The sequence below is a fragment of the Dipodomys ordii genome, unplaced genomic scaffold (genome assembly GCF_000151885.1).
Source record: "Dipodomys ordii isolate 6190 unplaced genomic scaffold, Dord_2.0 Scaffold27, whole genome shotgun sequence".
In the NCBI taxonomy this organism is placed as follows: Eukaryota; Metazoa; Chordata; class Mammalia; order Rodentia; family Heteromyidae; genus Dipodomys; species Dipodomys ordii.
The window spans coordinates 1,395,317-1,418,505 of NW_012267243.1; the positions used below are offsets into that span (position 1 = coordinate 1,395,317).

The 23,189-nt window shown below is 34.8% G+C and overlaps 1 protein-coding gene across 1 annotated transcript; it reads left to right on the forward strand.

Moving 5' to 3' along the window:
• The first annotated feature begins 3,247 nt into the window (after positions 1 to 3,247).
• On the forward strand, positions 3,248 to 13,851 carry LOC105985053 (olfactory receptor 14A16-like). Its single transcript, XM_013015466.1, has 3 exons — positions 3,248 to 3,374; positions 4,109 to 4,722; positions 12,877 to 13,851. The coding sequence occupies exons 1-3, from the start codon at positions 3,248 to 3,250 to the stop codon at positions 13,849 to 13,851; spliced, it is 1,716 nt and encodes a 571-aa protein (XP_012870920.1).
• Positions 13,852 to 23,189: the final 9,338 nt, after the last annotated feature.

A 23,189-nucleotide genomic window follows, 5' to 3' on the forward strand; every position in this document is an offset into this window, starting at 1 on the left:
AGGAACACAGATGCCAATTTGATCCCAATTCTACCTTCTTCCCAAGCCAGTCCTGCTGTTCTCCATGTAGTAGCATTGTTATGATGGCATAATGTAAATCTAAATATACACACCGTATACAAACGTACACATTTTTATATTTTCATAGATCAGGCAAAACTAAATTTAGTTTAAAAGAAAATTAAAATTAAAAATATTACTGCAGAAAATAATTACTCATACAGTACTTGATTTATGTAGGAGCTTGATTTAAGTAAATCATTGTTAAATGAGATGTTATTTTTAATAAGCAATAAGAATTTTTACAACTCACATGAAGACACTGAGATTGTAATAGAAAAATTAGTACAAAATATATAAACAATATCTCCAATGTAGTCCTCAACATACAAGGTAATAATATCACACAAAAGTCATGATGTATAGATGAGAATCATTAAATAAATATGCAAATAATGACAGGATGAGCTATCCCTATAGCCAGGTGGTTAATAATTCTGAGAGCCTTAGAAAGAATTAAGGCAATAATTTCAAAAGATATTGCATCAAGCTAAACATGAAATATGTCAGCTAGATAAATTATAAATCAATAATGTTTCAATGAATGATGGTGATGAAAAGGACCATTAACCTATAAAAGTTAATGTTTGTATGTTTATTCTGTCTACAAAAAGTAAAATATGAAACAACTGTGCAAAATTAAAAGCTAATACCATTCATTAAAAGGATGAAATATTTTACTGTGCAAATATTTTCTTTGGCTTACTCATCTTTGCTTGTGACTGCAGCAATATATGATCATAGGTGTAAATCAAAATCTTTTGTTAAATGTGTTGTTTTCTGACTACTTTCTGTATAGAATGTATTAGATTAAAAGTGACTTACAATGGCAACCTATTTTATTAGTGAAATTGGTATTTTCCATTAAAACGTCAAACATACAAGATATAGACAATAAAGGATGAATAAGCAATATTGTTTCCTATTTTTCAATGTTGCTTTGGGCCCAAAGATACTTTGCTCTAAATTTTACATGAATCTAATTTCTTTGTTTTCATTGACTTCCATAAAAATGCAACTCTGCATCGTCTATTATATCTTTCTCAGCTCAATCTGCCATAACAAAATGTCACAAGCCAAAGATGCTACCAGAAAGTGGAATGTTACTGAAAATCGGAATGTGACTAAAAACGGAAACTCAAAGAACAAATCATTTTTATTATCATTCTGAGCAAAGGAAGTGAAAGGTCAAAACACAGGGCAACAGGTTCTGCTGAGGGCTTGCTTCCTTCCTGCAATCGTGACCACCTCTTGTGTCCTCACATAACATGAGTGAACCACCTGTGCCCTTTGCAGCCTGAGTTGTATTGCTTTAGGCATTAGTCTTGTTCCAACTTGAGGAGTTCTTCAAAGTTCTTAACTCCACATTTATTTATACTTTGGTCACAGGTTCAGCATATAAATTTTTAAATACATTCTTAAGTACATAGTATATGATATCCTTTGTTATGTGCTTGACATTTGTTTGATATTTTCAAGATTCATCCCTCAAGCCATTTACGGTTTTATATTTTTCATTAATATTTTACTTTCATAGTGGAAATTATTATGTAAAGATATCTGTTGTTCTGCCAGTGGAATTTATGCTGCTTCAGATTTGTACTATGATAAAGGAAGTTTATGTATAAGTTGTTTTTATGGTTTTAAATTTTGTTTGCTGACAGGAACCAGCATACAAAGACACATGCACCTCCATGTTTATTGAAGCACTGTTCACAATAGCCAAGATTTGGAAACAACTCAGATGCCCACTACTGATGAGTGGGTCCAAAATATTATGCAGCCATTAGAAAGGACAAAATAATGGCATTTGCAGGGAAATGGATGGAACTAAAGCAGATTATTTTGAATTAAGTAAGCCAAGAACAAAGAAACAAACAGCACATGGTCTCCCTGATATGTGGATGCTAAGCCAAAATACAAGTAGATATGGCAAAGTAACAGGACTCAAGAAACAAAGGACAGCCACCCATTTTGTCATATCATTACTAAATGACTCCATGTTCTTGACCATATATATGGTAGATATATGCACACAACAGAGGGAAGCCAGGAGGAGGAACAGAATAAGTGGGAACAGCCCACACTAAGAAAAAGGACAGAAATGTAAACATCACCTGATGTGGAAAAAAATAACTTGTATTGTCAAAGCTCATAGAATTTACAAACTGTATAGACCATGATAATGACAATTTGACATGTGAAAGTTAAATTGTGTTTGTGACTCTAAGTAAGTAGCACTATTCCACAATACTGTGAAATTCATGTAATCACCTAATCACAATTAAAGAAAAAAAGTGAGAAGGTATGGGTTAAGAAAGATGGGTGACAATGTTGTCAGACACTTTGTACTCAGATACTATTTTGCGGAATGGGAACTTCTTTGTACAACTACTTAAAAATAATAAAAAATTGTAATAAGAATATTTTGTTTGCTGTGCTGAGATCAAAGCAGGATGACAAACATGTTAGACCACTAATTTCACAATGAGCTACATCCTCACACCTCACTCATAATTCTTGTAATTAGAATTATAACTGTAATTCATGCATTCATCTATATGTTTCTGGAAGTAATAAGACTTTAGAACCTTAAATTTTACTAAAAACACATTCATATCTTCAGTTCAGGGACATACTCTAAGGTTACACTTCAGACTTTCTAAAAACAGTGGATTAAATGCACAAACACACACATACACATACACACACAGTATAAGCCAAGACTCAGTGTTTCATGCCACTTAATCTTAGCTAACAGGAGGCTGATGTATGAAGATTATAGTTCGGAACCAAATTCAGGAAAGACAGTCTTACTCATCTTTAATTAAGCACCAAAAAATCAGAAATGGAACAGTGACTTAAGGGGTTGAGTTTAGGCCTTGAACACAAAAGCTCAGGGATTATACTCAGGCCCTGAATTCAAGCCCCAGAACAGCACACACACACACACACACACACACACACACCCCCCAAATAAAAGAAGCTACACCCACACTATACCAAAATAAATTAATATCTAAAGTTATTCTTTGTCAAAAATATATACAAACTCAAACTTCAGATTATTATAGAGTTTAAAATAAACATGAGCAATGAATGGTGAATGAATCTCTTAGAATACAGAGGATGGCTGTCTGGTGACATTTTTCCCCAGGAGACATGAGCCCTTAGTGACCCTGCAAGAATGGTCATAGCACGAACACAGGAGAGAAGGGTGAGGTTGGACCAGGGTGAACCCTCAATCATCCGACTGAAGCTCCATAAAGTACTGCACCATGGTCCCCATGAAAACTATTTGTTCTCTGTCCATTGTGGGTGATTGTAGAGTGTATTGGAAATTATTTCAGCTGCATTAAAATGAGGACTTTCTTACACTGTGGACCATGAAGTGCTCACATGAATAAAAGAAACCCTTAGTACTTCACATGTTCCAGGTGAGTCTGCCTATTGGAAATTCATTAAGACTGAAGGAAAGGTAGTCAGAAGAGAAACCACCATGGTCCATGTGTGAACAAGCATGTACAAAGCAGCCCTTTTCTATCAGCAAGTACTTTCAAGAAAACTTTGAAATGTGTATTTAAATTATTTTCACTACTTTAAAAGTTTATACATTATACTTCATATATATATATAAGGTATATAGTATGATAATTTGATACATTTAAACAATGTAAGAATATCCATTCAGGGTAATTTTGTCTGGAGAATTGTTTATGAAATGTTTTCGGAGCTCTTCAAAGCCCACATTTTATTCTTCCTGAATTTCGCCACTCTAAGTTTAGAGATCATGTTGGCAATGTTCAAAGTCCTTGTCTATTCTCACTGTACATCTGATGTGGTCAACTGTAGGAATTGTGGCACAAATATTATCAAGAGTCAAAAGCTCACCAGATGCCATTGGCTCACACCTGTAATTATTGCTATTCAGGAAATTGAGATCTCAGGATTATGGTTCAAAGCCATCCCAGGTGAAAATTCATTGCTCAATAAGAGAAAGGTTCAGCCTGTGCCAAACGTGTGATCTTCCATCTTTTGCACACTACAGGTAAATGCAGGGACCTCACGGCCAATCACACAGTGGAGATGGACTGCTCCTCACTCAGTTCTCTGCAGCAGGCAGATCCAGTTGGTACACGGCTTTCTCTTTCTGCTCATTTACTTAGAGACTATCTTGGGGAATCTTGTCATCGTCACCTTTGTCACCGTGGACCATTGTCTTCAAACCCCATGTACTTCTTCCTGAAAAACTTGTCCTCCCTTGACACAGGCCTCATTTTGGTCATGATTCCAAACCCCATTTTGAACTGTTGGACAGACAGGAGCAACATCTCTTTCCCAGGATGTGTGTGTCAACTCTTCTTGGTGGTTCACTTTTCTGGGTGTGAGCTTTCTCTCCTCACAGCCATATCCTGTGATTGCTATGTGGCCCTCTGTCACCCACTGCATTATGAGGTCATTATGAACAAGTCAATCTGCATGCAGATAGCTGCCTCTTGGTTGTTTGGAGGTTTTATTGGCATCTTGTATACTGCTGGAACTTTCTCTTTGTCTTTCTGTGGCTCCGGAAAACTCCCACAGTTTTTCTGTGATGTCCCCTCTCTACTGAAGATTTCTTGCCCTAAGATCCATGTCACCATTGAAGTTCCTGTGGCCATTGCTGTAATATGTGGACTTTTCTTCTTAGTGTGAAGGGGAATTTCATATGCTTACATCTTCAATACAGTGCTGAGAATGCCATCATTACAAGGGCGGTCAAAAGCCTTCACCTGTGTGCCCATCCCACAGTCATCACCACATTTTTAGAAACAGGGGTTTTTGCCTATTTGAAGCCTGATTTTCCACACCTTTGGAGTTTTTGGCTTCTGTATTCAGCAATGTGCCCATCCTTGAATGCTATCATATACAATTGGAGGAACAAGGAAATCAAAGCCTCTCTATGTAAACTTCAGTGGAGGCTACATCATTGTAAGCATTCTGAGGAGTAGAACTAGAATCAAGAAATCCTAGTGAGCATCCCCTACTTGTTTGTGGGGATTTTTGTAATAATCATAAAGAGACTTTGTGATGTAAGGAAAATAATTCGGGGTCACACATTCATATTTATTTTTTAATCTTAAAATTCTGGAATAGTGGCTCCTCATCATCGTTGTCACAGGAACAGTTGGAGTTGGGTATTGGTTACTTAGACTGATTTATGTAATTCAATCTTCTGTGACCCCATGCCAGACTGATTGATCTAAAAAGTCAAATCTATTCCCAGACTGTTGCTATCAATGAATACATTATTACATTGAAAAGTTCTAATTACAGTAAGGAGTTTCAAATGGGTAGAATGCCAAATGTTCACAGTACAAACACATCAAACCTTAAACGCTAAGGTTTTAAGATATTGCTCAGCAGGAGAGATATTTCTATGGTTGGTGTTCTGACACTGCTAGCATTGATGGAAAGTTGTCTTCATGTGCATATTGATGGAAACTTGTAGGTCTAGAAGAGTTGAAGAAACATTTTCCTCACTAGAGACTACAAAAAAAATGCAAATCTGCCAGCTACCCAGGACATGAACTTATTGTGACCTGTACTGTAGTTGGAAATTACAGAATTGGAAAAGAATGCTGTTTTCTTTCTTGAGATAATAAATCAGTTCTGACTATAGCAATAAAATGACCAAATTAGAATTTGTGGTATGAATATTTACATAGACACTGAATTCAATAATGTGAGCAATGTTGGGAAAATAACACATAAGATTCATACTCTTAAATATTTCTGTACTATGGTAAAAATGTCATTCATGTCTGTTCTCCGATGTACTTACTCATTTTATTATTAAATAACATAAACCCTAATGTATTTTTCATCTGTTATTTTAAGATTGTGGAATTAGAGTTATTTAGTGTTATTTAATTTAGTATTATTTTAGTGTAATTTTACTGAGCCTTCTTTAACTTTTTACTGCTGTAACAGTGAAAATATTCACTGTTAACAGATGGATATTTGGGGCCACCAGCTATTTTACATAATTACTCCAATATAGATAGAGATGTGTTTTATACTTGTGTTGACAATTTATTGATATATTTGAGTTTAAATACAAATGTACAGCTATACTGTGTGGAAGGATTAGATGTTAACTGAAGGTTTTCAACTTGACCAGTGTTGTAGCCAGGCAAACCGAGGTCAGGTCTCAAAGGACTGTGTTGCAAAGAGCACTTTCTTAACCATGTCACAGAACAAAGTGGAGAGAGAGTTCATCAGCATTTACCAAGTCACAGTTTATGATTCGTATTATTCTATAATGTAGGAAAACAAATAATGTTATTTGAAAGGTAGGGTACAGAAACAATAAGCATGGATGGTTATGGTCATTTTCAATTGCTGTAATAAAGAACTACAGATACAGACTGAGAAGAACTTATAAATGACTGGATTTTCTATCATAATTCTGGAAGCTGGGCATTTAGTACTAGGTTTGGTATAGCAAGGACCTCTTAAGGTTTGCAAACTACAGCACTTCGTTGCATCTCACACAAAGAGCATGAGACAAGTTTGTGTCAGAATAATGGAAGAAGCACAATGGAAGAGTTTGCTACTGCTAGACGTATTTTCCTCATCAGTTTGGCAGAGCCTATGCTCTGTTTCTGCTCTTTGAGTGAGAAAGTTTATTTTTATTTTATGAAAAACTAACTGGCAAAATGCTTTAAGAAGAATTGTGCCTTCCAAAGGGTAGCACCTAGTAAATTTCTGATTGGTGGTAGTGGTGGTGGTTGTGGTGGCGTGAGGGGTTAGGGAGCATAGAGGGGAAGGGACGGGAAGGGGAAACAAAGGAGGAGGCAACAATGCTTGATAAGAAATGTACTCATTATCTTGCTTATGTAATTGTAACCCCTCTGTACAGTATTTTCACAATAAAAAAAAAGAATATCAAAGAGGGGCCCTTTTTATTGTCTTCATTTTTCAAAGTGAAAGCTTAAACTAGTATTGACCTTTACCTATGTTTAAAAAAATTCTAGCTTGGCCCCTTGAACCAAAGCAAAGTTGTATCTCCTTGCAAAAGATGTTCATATGATATCTGACAGCTCTAAACCATCTGAAAGATGGAGAGTAGAAAGCAGAAAATGCCTGATTAATCTGGAGCATAAATCTGAATATATATAGGAGGATTTTTTTTCCTTCAGGCAGTGAGTAATTTTATTAACTATTCTTATTTATTTGCCTTCATCAAAGCAGTTTATGAATACAGTCCATCTTTATCAATGTTAGGCTTTTCAACACTCTTACCCACCTTACCAACCCACCCTTCCCTTACTTTTCTTAATTAATAGGTTATGTACTTTTTTGCCTTTTAAGAACACAGTTCATACGTATCTTATGTCTTGATCTGTGTAATCACTTCAACACCTTACTTGGATTTTTTAAGAAATGTATAGTCAAACTTTGCTGCCAAGTGAGTTCACCACAATTTAGGGGGAGATGCCTAGGGCAGAAATACAGGCATAGCCCAATTATCCTTCAAAAGACTAGTGGCTCTTTGTTGCCTTTATCATCCCCTGATTAATAAGATGAAATAGTCAGATCTGAGAATACAGGTCACACACAAGAAGCTACGCAGGTTTGAAACTGATACATCTCTTATCTGAATTACAGCACCAAAATAATTATATCGGGAGCTTTGTGTCCACAGCCTTTCATTGTTATGGTAGAAACATTTAAGCAGGGGGAAGGGGAGGATATGGGTAGGGAGGACGGGATATGGGAAGGGATGGTAAGGGGAAACAAAGGAGGAGGCAACAATACTTGATAAGAAATGTACTCATTATTTTGTCCATGTAATTGCAACTCCTCTGTACAGTATTTTCATAATAAATTTTTAAATGATTAAAAAGATAAGCTGACATAAAAAGCTCAAACTACATTCAGGGTAAGTACAAGTTGTAGTTCTATGTCTTTAAAACTTTGAAATAAATGTTAACATCCAGAATGACAAGACATGGGTTGCAAACTTCAAGCAAAAAGAAAAGTTTAAGCAGGATGTGTAACAGTGTAGGTGACAGAAAAGTTTCTGAAAATAGCCCAGACAGATTTGTGTGAAGGAACATCTCAGAGAAATTGATAAGCAGAGATCCCATTACATGGGGGTGGTCACAAAGGAGAGTTACTTGCCTGTCGGGAATTGCACTGGAGTCAATCTCTAGTAAAAATGACATAATGTTCAAGGTTGTTGGACAATCTGAAGGTCATATAGCCTGCTGAACCAATCAGAGGCTTCATTAAGTCTGATCATACTCTTCATGAACTGATCCCTTTGACTGAATTCCCATTCAGACACTGTTGGTTCTAATCATCCATCATTCTGGTACACATTTTCCTGGAGCAGGAGGCTAGGAAAGGATGCTCGGATGCTCACACGTGCAATTGAGCAAGGCCATGGTAAGAAATGCAGAACTTTTCTGGAAGGAAGGCTTTTCCCTTACTGCACAGTCTGGCCCATTCTTTTGCCCTCACTACACTAGAAGAGTTCTGTCTATTTTGGTTTAGCATGGGAAATTTCCAGGCAGGAAGTGTTAACCTCTTTGTTTCCCTTATTTTCAATAACTAGTATATGTCTAGGACAAGCAGAAAAGGTCAAAAGCTATATACATTTGACCATATAAAATGATGCTAAGCGAAATGAACCCCAAGATAGGGACACGAGTGTCCCTATCTTTCTTTCTTTTTTTCTTGCTATTGTTTTTCATGTATTTATAATGCACCATGTGATTTTTTTGTTTATTTTGTATGTTCTTCCCCCATGATATAATCTGTTTTCACTGTATCTTATTCCAGTGCCCTGAATCTTTTATATATATTTTTTCTAATTTGGAGAGGGGAAGGGAAATAACAAAATGCCGAAATAAGGATACAGGTTGATCCATTAAAACAATGAGATGTATAAGGCACTATGTTGAAAATGAACTGTACAACTTGGGAGGGGAAGGGAGTCAAGAGTTGGAGAGGTGGGAGGGAAGAGGGAAGAGAGGGTAGGGGAAAACAAAAGAGGAGGTAATAATGCTTGATAGGAAATGTACTCATTACCTTACTCATATAAATATAACCCTTCTGTACAGTATTTTTACAATTATATATATATATATATATGAAAGTCATTATACTATGTTTGTGCTTGCATTACTTGGCTTTCTTCACTTGGCATTATTTTCTAAAATCATATAGGGATCTATCTCATATTCTCTCTATCTCTCTATCTATCTATGTACATATATGTATATACACAAGCATACATAGTTTTTCCACTTTGATACATCAGCTCATAGATTCAATTCTATTTGTTTTGATTTTGAAATAGCCTCCAGTATTTAACAATTATAACCATGCTTTGATGAATATTTTTGTTTTTTTTCCTTATTGAAGCAAATGATTGAGGTAATGTGTGAGATTTTGCTATATGTATTCAGTGTCCAATGTGAGTTTATACTATTTGTGTGGCTCTAAGTAACCTGTGGGAATACATATTACTTCATTCATCTTAATAGAATGGATATTAAGATTCGGATTAATGCCAGTCTCACAACGAGAAATGGAATATTCAGCTGATAGAAAGTTTGAAAAAGCTAAAACATCTATTTTCAAAGAATCATCTTCAGCCTGAGACTGGTGGCTTATGCCTGTAATCTTAGCTACTCAGGAGGCTGAGATCTGAGGATCACGATTCAAAGCCAGCCCAGGCAGGAAAGTCTGAGAGACTCCTATCTCCAACAAACCACTAGAAAACTGGAAGTGGTGCTGTGGCTCAAAAGGTAGAGTGCTCACCTTGAGCTGAAGAGCACAGATTTCAAGCTCCATGACTGACAAAAAAAAGACCCATTTCCACACTATAGCCTCTTTCCAGAGATCTCCTATATTTCTGCTCATACTTTGATTTTATAGCCAGATTAAAAGAGAGCTATGGTTACCTCCTACAGAAAGGACTTCACAGCAGTTTTGGTATATTCAAAATAGGAAAAGTATAGCAAGCATTATCTCCCAGAACTGTCATTATTTATGTTAGATATTTTTATGATTGTATAATGAGCATATACAATAATACATAATCTATGCATTTTGTTGGGTAATATAATTTCAGATGTATTCAAAGATAGATGTAGATTTTTTGAGGTGTCTGCTGTCATAATTTATATTGATGCTAGAGATTGGAACTTGGAGTTCCTCCTACATGGTAGGAAAATGTTCAAATATTGATCTCTTTAAACTTTTGTCCTTTTATTCCATAATATTCTTTATAATGTGGTTTGAGGATTATTTTGGACGCTGAAATTAATGTGTGTCTGACAGTAGCCAATCTCAGAAGCATGCTGTTTTCCAACACAAAATTCAAACTACATTATAAAATGAATTATCAAACTAAAAGAATAAGCAAATTATAGCTTAGTTGGGTCAATTACTATTCCATAAATACAATGTTATATATGATACTAGTTTTTGCTTTTGACCCTTATGATTCTAAGTATTCACCAGTCAAAAATTATACACAATTTTTTAAAAAATTATGTATATAAAATTAATTTTAAAGATATATCTATTTGAGGTGGGGTGCCAGTGGTTTATGCCTATAATCTTACTTTTTCAGGAGGCTGAGGTCTGAGGATTATGGTTCAAGATTATCCCAGGTAAGAAATCCACAGGATTCTTAACTCCAATTTTTCTCCCAAAAAAGCTAGAAGTACAGCTGTGGCTCAAATGGTAGAGCATTGTCCCTGAGGCTCAAGGACATAGACTAGTCTCTTAGTTCAAGCCCAAGAATGGGATATATATATATATATGAGTGTGTAAAATACATATTAAATATAATATTAAATATATTTTGTATAACATAACAAATATAGAATATAAATATATTTGTATATAGATATGTAAATATAATTAGACATATTTATATATACAATTATGTAAATGATATATGATACATATCAGAATCATACATATTCAAATATTTTATATATAGTTTATATGCATGCTATATAATGCATATATGTTGTATAAGTATCATAAATGTATATTTTATATATACTTTTATATACCTGATAAATGATACATATATATCACATGTATATCATATATAATTCTACCTATTTTATATGTGCCTTTATATACATCAAATATGATACACATATATGTATCAGATATAATAAAAGTATGACTTTGTAAGAAAATAGTAAAAGATAAACAGGACTTGGGAAAATTCTGCCACATTAACTCTTCTCTATAAGGGCTCAATGAATGATGAAAAATATGTCTCCTCATTGACTTCTCAGTAAAAATAAAGACTCTCAGTTGTATTACAATATTTGAAGCTACTCATTGCAAGAGAACATGCTTTGTGATGCAATATTTCTACATGAAAATGGTGCCAATTTGTGTCTATTAATTGAGAGAAATGGATTAATAATACCTCTACAGCAGTAGCAGCATTTCCCTTTGGAATTTCAACGCACAGCTTTAGGGAGATGGGCAATGGAGATAAGAGGCTTTCCAGCTCACCTTTTGCTCTTACAAGCAGCTGTGTTTGCTAAACTCAGAACAGCAGGAAATACAATGCTATTAGTGAGAGAGTTTCACAAAATTAAGAAGTCAGAGTTAACTTGGGACATCTGGGTTACTGATGGATCATCATTCCTCCAGCCATTTCACCAAAAAGCTGATGTCCTGTGTTCCCTGCAAGGAAGATAATTTAGTAAGTGTTCATTTTATTATGCTAAAATTGCTGGTTATATTTTCAGACATAAAAATTGACCCAAGAGAAAACATGTAAGTGTTCTAATCAAAATAGATTTCAACACACCAACATATTTTCACTAGTTTTACATGTAAAATTTTAAATCTCTAATACATGGATATACTAATAAGAATTTAATTTTGAACTAGTCTTATACTGTACGTAAGCAGTTATCAGAGAATTAGAAACAGATTATAATAAAGGAAAAAGACATAGATTTATATAGAGATTCAATTTTTCTGATCATAGATTTTTTTTCTTTCTTGGCATGGCTGGAGTTTGATCTCAGGAACTCATGTTTATAGGAACATGTTCTACCAGTGAGCCGTGCCCACAGCCCTTTTTGCTCTAATTGCTCTTCATGTAGGTTCTAACACAGACCCTTGGGGCCAGCTAGGCCATGACTGTCCTACCTGTGGCTTCCTTTGTTCCAGGATCAGGCGCATGCCACCACCAGAAACTAAACATTTAGAAATTATTAAAACAGGAAGAGAATGATAAAGGTTGTGTTGTTTTATTTAGTTAGCATCTATGTATAATAAGTAGAAGTTCCACTATAATATGTCTATACATGGACGCAGTGCATTTTGAACACAGAAAAGGCTATAATGAAAAACCAATATCTAAACACCAAAATTTTCAAAGACATATAACAGATCATGGTATGGGAATATTGGATATTTCACATATACTGTCTTTTCTGCCCTTTATATACATTCACAATAATATCCTTCTTCACAAGGGACCAGATGCTCTGTCTTGTAATCCTGGAAAGAGCTTATGGATAGAACTGAATACTGTGGTGACACTTGAACTTCTCAAAAACAAAATGAAATTAAAAAAAAAACATGGTGAGACTAGGCATATGCCCAGAACACTGCTGTTTGTTCAACTGAGGAACATTTACTCTCACAGCTGTTATTTATACCTGCTAAGTGCAGTGATGCATAGAAACACAAATTAACTAGTTCTTCTGAACTTTGAATGGGAGCAGATGACATCCTTGAGTATCATATGTGAACTTTCTTGTTTTAATGCAGAATGTTTCATCAAGAATCATCAATGGTTCGGTGGACACAGAGTTTCTTCTCTTGGGTTTCTCTGGCCCATGGCTGCTTCAACTCCTGTATGCTGGGGTTTTCACAGTGATTTACGTGGCAGCTGTCTTGGAGAATGTTCTAGTCATCACTGTCACTTCCTTGGACCCCTGCCTCCACGCACCCATGTACTTTTTCTTAAGGATCCTGTCCATCTTTGATCTCTCCCTCATTTCTGCTGTGGTGCCAAAAACTATCGCTAACTCCATCACCCACCAAAACTCCATCTCTTTCCTTGGCTGTGTGGCCCAGGTCTTTCTGGTACTATTTTCAGCTGACACGGGGCTTTGCCTCCTTACAGTCATGTCCATTGATCGCTATGCTGCCATTTGTCATCCTCTGCACTATGAAGTCATCATGAACAGAAGCACATGTATGCAGATGGCCACTTTTTCCTGGCTCAACAGTGCCGTGATATCGGCTATACACACAATGAGTACCTTTTCTTTGTCTTATTGTGGACAGCATGAAATCCACCAGTTTTTCTGTGATATTCCCCAGTTGCTAGCTATTACTTGTTCAAAGCATATCATTGTAGAAATTGTTCTTATTCTCATTAATGTGGTACTTGATTTTTGCTACTTTTTCTGTATCATAATCTCCTATATCTATATCTTCTCCACTGTCAGGAAGATTCCATCTGCAGAAGGCCAGGCAAAAGCCTATTCCACTTGCCTCCCTCACCTAACAGTTGTAGCTCTATTTCTCTCAACTGGTTTTATTGCTTACCTGAAACCTACCATAGGGTCTTCATCATCTACAGATCTCATTCTATCTGCTTGCTATATTGTGTTACCCCCTTCCCTTAACCCAGTCATATACAGCCTAAGAAACAGAGCTATGAAGGCAGGGTTGGAAAAACTGATAAGAAGAAAATTTTTGTCTAAACAGAATATTCTTCTGTTTCTTCGAGACTAAAGGCACTCCTTCAGGTAACATTTGTGCATGCACAGGGTTATTCTAAATTGATGAGTGCTTTCCTCAGGGTTATCTGGAATTATTGTGCTGATCCTTAATCAAACTGGAATAAAATACACTAAAAAGTTATTGGTACACCTAAGCTTGGTGTTGAAACATTATACCTCTGGAATATTGGGAAAGAAAATAGAGTATATTGATGATTCACACCTATTATGTGTTATACTATCTTAATCGTTTTTGTGTGCATTGACAGATACATGATTTGTATGAACACAATTTTACAAATTAAACTAGAACCAATAACTAATTATTAACTCAAGAAAAATATTCATAAATATGTTTGGATATAATATTAAGTTTATTTTTCATAGGCAGTTTTCCTATTTCTATGTATCTCTGTATGTAAGACGGAAAGAATTTTTACATAACTTCAATATGCATTTTGGAAATGCTTATTTTATTTTTAACATTACCAACTAGTTCTTTGCTGAAATTTTGAATATGTTCTTAATTCTCCATTCTTATTGAGTTGGATATGGAAATAGCATAAAGAATCAAGAAGCATGTGGTTTGTTATTATATATGGTTAATATATGATTTGTGAATATAACACCACTGGAGAGGAAAATGGAAAGATAGGTATGTAGGTTGGAAAATGATAGAGAAATGGTTGAGTAGATGATATGCATAGAGTTTATAACTATCTTATAATATTCTTCACCATGTGGAAACTAAATATAATCTATAGTAAACACTATTTTTTAAAGAAATGCAAACACAGAGACACAAATTGGTAGATGATTTAGCCACAGAGAATATTTAGTGCTGTTGTTATAGTAGCATGGACAGAAAACAAATACCATTTTTGTCATCATTTGTGAAAATTCAGAACTCCTTTGAAAAAGATAATGGAAAAATTGAAGACAGAATGACAGTAAGATTCAGGAAAACACAGAAAGGAATTCATTGTAGTTTTTTCCATAATAATCCCTGATCTATTTCAACATAAATGGAAGAGCAATAAATATTCAGTAATAAAATATCAATATTCGAAAAGTTTACAGTAGTTGCTATACTGACTTAAATATTACACATTACATGTATGAATTTGCCATTATGTACTTTATAAGAATATACAACTATTAAGTCTGAATAGAAATAAAGATAAAAGTAAATTATGTTTGAATAAACAGGATACATAAAGAATAAACAAATATTAAACTTTCAATACAAATTATTAAAACTAAATTATATCTAAAGAAGTAACCTTATTGAAAGACCAGAATCCACGAAGCTATTGCAGGAGGTATAGGGGAAACATTAGGACCTCTGGGCACAGGTAGAAATTTTTTGAGTAAAAATTCAGAAGTATTGCAAATCAAAGAAAGATAAATGAGATTGTATCAAGCTTAAAGTTTCTGCATAACAAACAGCATAGCCAATGAGCTAAAAAGAAAGTCAATACAATGAGTGATTTTTGCCAACTACATGTCAGATAGGAGTCTAATATCTCAAATATATAGAAAGTATAATAAATTAAGAACAAATGACCCAAATAATAAATGTCTACTAATTTAAAGAGAGACTTTTCAAAAGAAGTAAAAATGGATAATATACACATAAAGGAATGCTCAATATCTCTGGCCATAAAGGAAATGCAAAAGAAAACAACAAGAGATTTCACCTCACCTCACTTTGAATAGTCATTATTAAGAAAACAAACAACAACTGATGCAGAATATGAGCAAAAGGGAAGGAATCTGAATACATCATGGATTGCAATGTAAGCTTGTTCAACCACTCTGGAATTTACTATGGGGGTTTCTCAGAAAACAACATAGGTCTGGCAAAAATGGCGCTATGCCTGTGATCCCAGCTAGTCAGAAGGCTAAGATCTGAGGACCTCAGTTCAGAGCCAGCTCAGATAGGAAAGTCTATGAGACTCGTTATCTCTGCTAAACTACCAAATGCTTCTAACATATTTATAATATGATTTCTTTGTTGCTTTGTATGTCCCTCCCCCACGGTATAACCACTGCTTTCACTGTATTTGATGTTGGTATAATTTGTGGAGAGGAAGAGAAAAAATAAATCGTTTATTTAGGGATACAGGTGGACCCATTACAACAATGAGATGTACAAATTGTTATGTCGAAAAACGAACTTTACAACTTTCGCGTAGATGGGGTGTAAGAGGGTGGGGGTTGGGGGGGCTGGGGGAGATGGGAAGGGATGGGAAGGGGAAACAAAGGAGGAGGCTACAATGCTTGATAAGAAATGTACGCATTATCTTGCCCATGTAATTGTAACCCCTCTGTACGGTATTTTCACAATAAAAAAAATGTTAACCAATCATGTAACTGCTTGTGTGGAAATCCCCAAAACTTGTTTGTTAAATGCTATAAAAGCTGTGCTGATTTTGTGCTCGGGCCTCTTAGTGTCACTGGTTACCGAGTGCCAGGAGAACCAAGCTCCAGATTGCAAATGAACGACTCTTTTGCTGTTTGCATTGGTGTGGTCTCTGGTGGTCTTTCGGGGGTCCCGAATCAACACAACAAAATCAACCCCAAGATAGGGACACAAATGGTTTTTTTCTAATATATTTATAATGTACTATGTGATTTTTTTGTTTTGTATGTTCCTCCCCCACAGTATAATCCCTGTTTTCACTGTATTTGATGTTGGTGCCCTGCATCTTGTATATACATTTCTCCAATTTGGGGAGGAGAAGGGAAAAAACAAAATACTTAAACAGGGATACAGGTTGAGCAATTGTAACAATGAGATGTACAAGTGGTGGCAGGAGAGAGGGTAATGGTAGGGGAAAAACAAAGAAGGAGGCAACAATGCTTGATAGGAATTGTACTCATTACCTTGCTCATGTAACTGTGTCCCCTCTGTACAGTATTTTTACAATAAAAAAACTTATTAAAAAAGAAAAAAATTAAAAATAAAATAAAATAAATGGAAGGAACTGGGGTTTAAAAAAAAGAGAGATGGCGAGACTTGGGAAAGAATCACACATAGTGAAGTATGTCAGACCCAAAGAGACAAAAGTTGGATGATCCCCCTTATATGTGGTAGCTAGAAACGTATAAGTAAACACATAGTGTGGTATACAAGTGGTTACAGATGTATTAACTGAAATATGGTAGATTCAATGGAGAAATCAAATAGTTCAATTCCTTGGAAAGAATGAATCAAAGCCCAACAATATAAACACCAGGAAGTGGGTACTTTCTAAAGTAGGGGGAGGTTGGGGGAAATTGAGAGGGGGTAGATAAATGAAGAAGAGATGGGGGTTAAAATTAAGAAATATAAGGAAAAGGGGAAGTCAGGAGGGGGTGGTGAAAATGTTGAAAGTAATGACATTGATCTATTCATTGTATTCATAAACTGCTTTGTTAAATGACAACACCTTTGCACAACTAAAGAAAATTTAGAAGGTAAACATTTTCAAGTAAAAGACACATAAATTCAAATATAATCATTTGTTTGTCTTTTTATTATTTCCAAATCATTTGTTTAAAATAATTTGAAATCAAACTACCATATTGTCCAGAAATTCCAATTAGGGTATATACCTAAAGAAAGTGAAATCAGGTGGGAAAAGATAATCTGTACTTCTGTGATCATTACAGCCTTATTCCTGGTCTCCAAGAAATACAAAAATTTAAATGTCCTTTAATGAACAAGAAATATATTAAGCTATAAGGATGAAATTCCATTTTATCTGACAACATGAACAGAACTGGAGAACATATGTTAAGGGAAGTAACTTGGCATTCTCACTGATATCTACAATCAGAAATTTGATCTCATTGAAGATGAAAGAATTATGGCTACTGAAGGAGGGTAAAATGGGACTGGGGACATGGGAAAATATTAATAGTTAATAATCTGAAGTTGGATATGAACAATAAATTTTGGGGTGCCACCTCATATTACAGTGATTATATGGTGACTGTAATGACAGTGATATCTTGTGCATTTCAAAAGCTGGAAGAATAGATTTAAGAGCATCCATGAAAAAGAAATGATCAATGTTTCAGAGACAAATATGTGTAATCTGGTTTAAGCTAGAGATAATATACATAATTATTGAACATCACATAGCACTGCATAACATGTAAAATATTTATGATTTTATGTAACATAAAAATAAAATTTACAAAAGCAATGAAATTAATTCTAAAATTATTAATAGTGAAATATTTTAAGAAATTAAAAACAGTAAACTCAACCAAAAATTTTACATCAGCTGTTATTTATTCCAGGAATTACACTTAGAAGTCTGTATCATTCCATCCAGTAGGTGGCAGTGCAGTTAATGTTGTCACACATTGTATTTACAGCCATTGTATAGCATTTTATTGTTGTTGGTTCTCTACAATGGGTGAAAACTTTGATAGTATTGCAGTATCTAGTGAAACCTTCTGGATTCTAGGATCTTAATTCATCAGCCACACTAACTTGTCACTTTAATGTGTTGGATGTAAACTCCTAGACTGCCTTACAGGCATCCTATATCATAATTACAATGCATTTATACTAAATGACTTCAGATTCATGAAAGATTACAATTTCCATGACTCAAATAGACATACAGAGAAAAATAGTGTGATGCTTAAACTATTAGAAATGATCAGAAGTTTTCTCCCTATTCTTATAATCCTTTATCATATTCACATTTCTATTAAACTTAATTGACAATCATTAATATAATTATTAATCACACCATTAATGGTTATTTACCATTAATTATATAATTTTAATATCATTGTCTATATAATAATGAATAATTACAATGACATAAAAGATTTTACTGATATGAATAGTATTTACACAATGCTAGAATTCAGAATACATAAATGTGAAAGGTAGATTTAAAATCTGTTGGCAAACTGAAGTGGTTATCCAAGTATATTTTTAAGTGGAAATTTTTTCAAAATAAAAAATGAAAGATAAGTCTCACAGAGGCAGAAAGTTGCTCCTTCTAATTGGTATTTTTGTAGACATAAATACGGACCATCTAAATAACAATAAGTAAAGCTTACATATGCTAGGATTGGTTACTGTAAGAGAGTCAGCCATTATGGCTGATATTTTGATAGAGTATTAAAGCAGAAAGAAGAGTGAGAAGTCTTCAGTGAACCCTGAATGGAGGCTTAGCCATGTCAAAGAGCTACAGGCTGTCCAAGCTTACACATTCAACTTTCTCTAATTGCTTCTAAATTGGGAACAGGAGGCAAAATCAGGAAAACTTTCACTTTTTACTTGAATTGGGGCCATTTGCAGTTGCTTATTACTATGAGTATAGCTTGGCTTCCTGGTATCACTAGAGATACTGTTGTTCCCTTGGATAGGGCTCATTTATAGCAGCGTGGTCGCTGGGCTTATTAATGTGAGAGTGGTCAGAATTCTTTGTTCATACATGGAAGACATATACCCTATAGCAAAATAAGTGTATTTCTATACCTACAAAAATATTCCACATAAAGTTTTTATATATATAAAGGAAGTTAATTGAGTCTGAAGAACTACAAATACAGAAAATTAATGAATATAAATAATCTATGTTGTCATCTCAGTCAGTTAGGAAACAAAAAAAGTAAAATCTTGGCCTAAGGCAGCACTGGAAAAGCAATACGTTCTCTGAAGAAGGGCTAGAGCAAAGAGAAGTGGATTTACAGCCCAGGTGGCAGAGCCATTGCTTAAAATGTAAGAAGCTCTGAATCCAAAGCATAGTACTGAAAAAAGGCCAATGGGAGGGGGAAAGCACAAAATCCTAAAGCATTTAAAATTTAGCAAGTCAGTAGTTATAGCCATTTTAAGGTGGTAAAAGCCAGCATTTAAACTGGATTTAGCTGGATGTAATGGTAAATATCTGTAATTTCAGAATCTGGGGAGACAGAGGCAGGAACACATCTCAATTTGAGGCTACTGTCTTCTGGCTCCAGGTGTGTGCCAGATAAGGGTTATGGTATAGCATTCCTAAGTTCAATAACCACAGGGACATATAACCAGATATGAAAATGCACAGCACTCATGTGAAGAAACACTCTAATATAAAGCCCAGATGCCCCACAGTAGATGAATGCATCAAGAAAATGTGGCATATACACACAATGAGTTCCAGGCTTCCATCAGAAAGAATGACATTGCCCCATTCATAAGGAAATGGAAAAATGTGGAAAAATTAGATAAAGAAAGCCAAACCCAAAGAAACACAGGCTCCATGGTTTCCCTCGTATGTATTAATTAGTGTATATCTAGGATAGTTCTAGCAGAGGATCAATAGGTATGTACATTAAAACATATAAGATGATGCTACAAATCCACAGTAATCAAAATAGCTAGGAACTGGCAGTAGAACGGACCTCAGGACCAATGGAATAGAATTAGAAACCCAGAAATGAACCGACAGACCTATACTTACCTAATTTCAATAAGGAAACTAAAAAAAAAATAGAATGGAAGAAAGACAGCCTCTTCAGTAAATGGTGCTGGCAAAACTGGTTAATCACTTGTAGAAAACTAAAGCCAGAACCTTATATATCACCCTGCACCAGAATCAACTCCAAATGGATCAAATACCTTGCAATAAAGCAGACACACAGAAAACATTACAGAAAGGAATAGGAGAAACCCTAGGTCTCCATGGCACAGGCTGAAATTTTCTTAATAGAGACCCAGAAACATAACAAATCAAAGAAAGGTTGGACAAATGGGATTGCATGAAATTGCAGAGCTTCTGCATGGCAAAGGACATAGCTAGCAAGATCAATATAAAGCCCACAGATTGGGAGAAGATCTTGACTATCCATACAACAGACAAGGGTCTTATATCTAAAATATACCTGGAACTCAAAATTAAATCCCCCAACAACAAATCCTCAAAGAAACAACTGCCAAATAAATAAGTGGGCTAAAGACTTAAAGAGAATCTTCTATGAATAGGAAATAAGAATGGCCAATTGACCCAGGAAGAAATGCTCAACCTCCCTAGCCATAAAAGAAATGCAAATCAAAACAACATAGAGATACCACCTCACCCCAGTTAGAATGGCTATAATCAAGAACTCTAATAACAACAGATGCTGGAGGGGATGTGGAGAGACGGGAACCCTACTGCATTGTAGATGGGAGTGTAAACTTGTTCAACCACTTTGGAAAGTAGTATGGAGGTTCCTCAAAATACTCCACATAGAGCTCCCCTATGACCCAGCAATCCTTGTTGCTATGTATGTCCCCCCCAACACGGTATAACCCCTGTTTTCACTGTATTTGATTTTGGTATAATTTATGGAAGAGAAGGGAAACAACAAATGGTTTAAATAGGGATACAGGTCACTGTATTTGATGTTGGTATAATTTGTGGAGGGGAAGGGAAACAACAAATTGTTTAAATAGGGAAACAGGTGGACCCATTGCAACAATGAGATGTACAAGATGTTATATCAAAAAATGAACTTTACAACTTTGGTGGAGGGGAGGAGGTTTGGGGAAGGGATTGTAAGGGGAAACAAAGGAGAAGGCAACAATGCTTGATAAGAAAAAAAAGAATCAGAAAGAGAAACAACAGAATATAAAATACAACTAAATAATAAGTAAAAATATACTTAAAATGCCGGGTGTCAGTAGCTCATGCCATGCTGAGATCCGAGGACCATGTTTCAAATCTAGCTCAGGCAGGACGGCTCGATGAGACTCTGATCTCCAATTAACCACTAGAAAAAATGAAGTGTCACTGTGGCTCAAGTGGTAGAGTGCTCACCTTGAACTGAAGAGCTCAGGGACAGCGCCCAAGACAAGTGCAGTCCCAACAGCCCCATGATGACCAAAAAATAAATAAATAAATATATAAGGACTAGATTGGCTAAGTTAAAAAGCACATGGAGATAATCATATTTATATAACTGCAGTTTTGAGCAATAGGCTTTATTATTGGAAACACCTGTGAATGTTTTAGTACTGAGAAATCAGTGGTAATAATCATTTTAAAAAACACATAAATGGCATTTTAGTATATATTAAGTCTATAATATATTACAACATTAATTAATATCAATATAATATCAATTAATTATATGATATATAAAATGATATAATTAATATACAATTATAATAGGAATTATAATCAACTCATTAATATCGATTATTATCCTGTCAATATACATTACATGTATTATTTATACTTATTTATTTTAATTTATTAAATTAGCCCCCATCAACTCTAAAGGGAGATTTCAGGGTGGTATTTCCATACATATGTATAATATACCCTTATCAAATTTATCACCTCTGTTATATTCTCTCATTTCCCTTCCCCTCTTTTGAAAACAATTTTAACCGTTTTCATTATCTATTGTCATATATGTATACATAGTACATACATATAAAGTACCTATTATTCACCTTACTTTACCTTCTCTATTCATCATCGCTTTCTCCCTGATACTCAATCCCCCAGAATACCTATTTTACAGTATTGACATTCATTCATTGGTGTGCATAACTCGAACAAAGTTGGAATAATCCATATGGTGTGCTTTTGGTATATAAAAGCCCTGATTCTTGATGTTTCATGGGCTTATTCCTAACATCTTCATAGTGACACATGCTGACTGTATCCCTTCTGCAAACACTCATCCTCAGTTCACTTGGATGTTCACATAATAGTAATTTTGCTGTGCTAATCATATACTATTGACCTAATTTTAACTAACAAGAGGTAAAAACTCTACAGAATATGTGAAAAAATGCCAAATTATTGACGAAAATTATTGGTCATTTTCTCCTCAAGAAACTAAATTGAGGTCATCAGGAATCCAATAACATAGATCACCAGGTTAATGCTGGCCTAAGACAACTTCATTAATGCATACTTTTGAGTCTCTACACTTCTTCAAAATCAACACAATCAACTAGACAGCAGGTTGACTTGAAGAATGTATGTAATATAAGCAAAGGAACAATTAACTTAAAGATACATTTCATAAAAGTGATATTACTGACAAGAAAATTTTGTCATGGGTGTCACAAATAGAGCAACTGGATTGTTCCTTGTATAATAAATATAAGGATATTTTAAAGGCATAATGGTTAAGTATCTGAGCAGCTAGTGACTTATGTCCTTAGTGTACATTTTCACACACAAAACATGTTCTTGTTGACCATGTACTTCACTTCTCAATTTGTCAATTATGTAACTCTAAAAACTGACTAAAATTGAAACTTTCATTTTTTTGTTCATCTTTTATAGAACTAATTCACATGACTATAAAAATAAATTTATTGTAGCACTTTTTTGTGTGTCATTGGGCTTGAATTCT

Excerpts from the sequence above, each read along its gene's own strand:
- LOC105985053 (XM_013015466.1), top strand. The coding sequence starts at position 3,248 with ATGGTCATAGCACGAACACAGGAGAGAAGGGTGAGGTTGGACCAGGGT. Across the intron at positions 3,375-4,108 it reads CTATTTGTTCTCTGTCCATT|GTAAATGCAGGGACCTCACG; the intron begins GTGGGTGATTGT and ends TGCACACTACAG. Across the intron at positions 4,723-12,876 it reads AAGTTCCTGTGGCCATTGCT|AATGTTTCATCAAGAATCAT; the intron begins GTAATATGTGGA and ends GTTTTAATGCAG.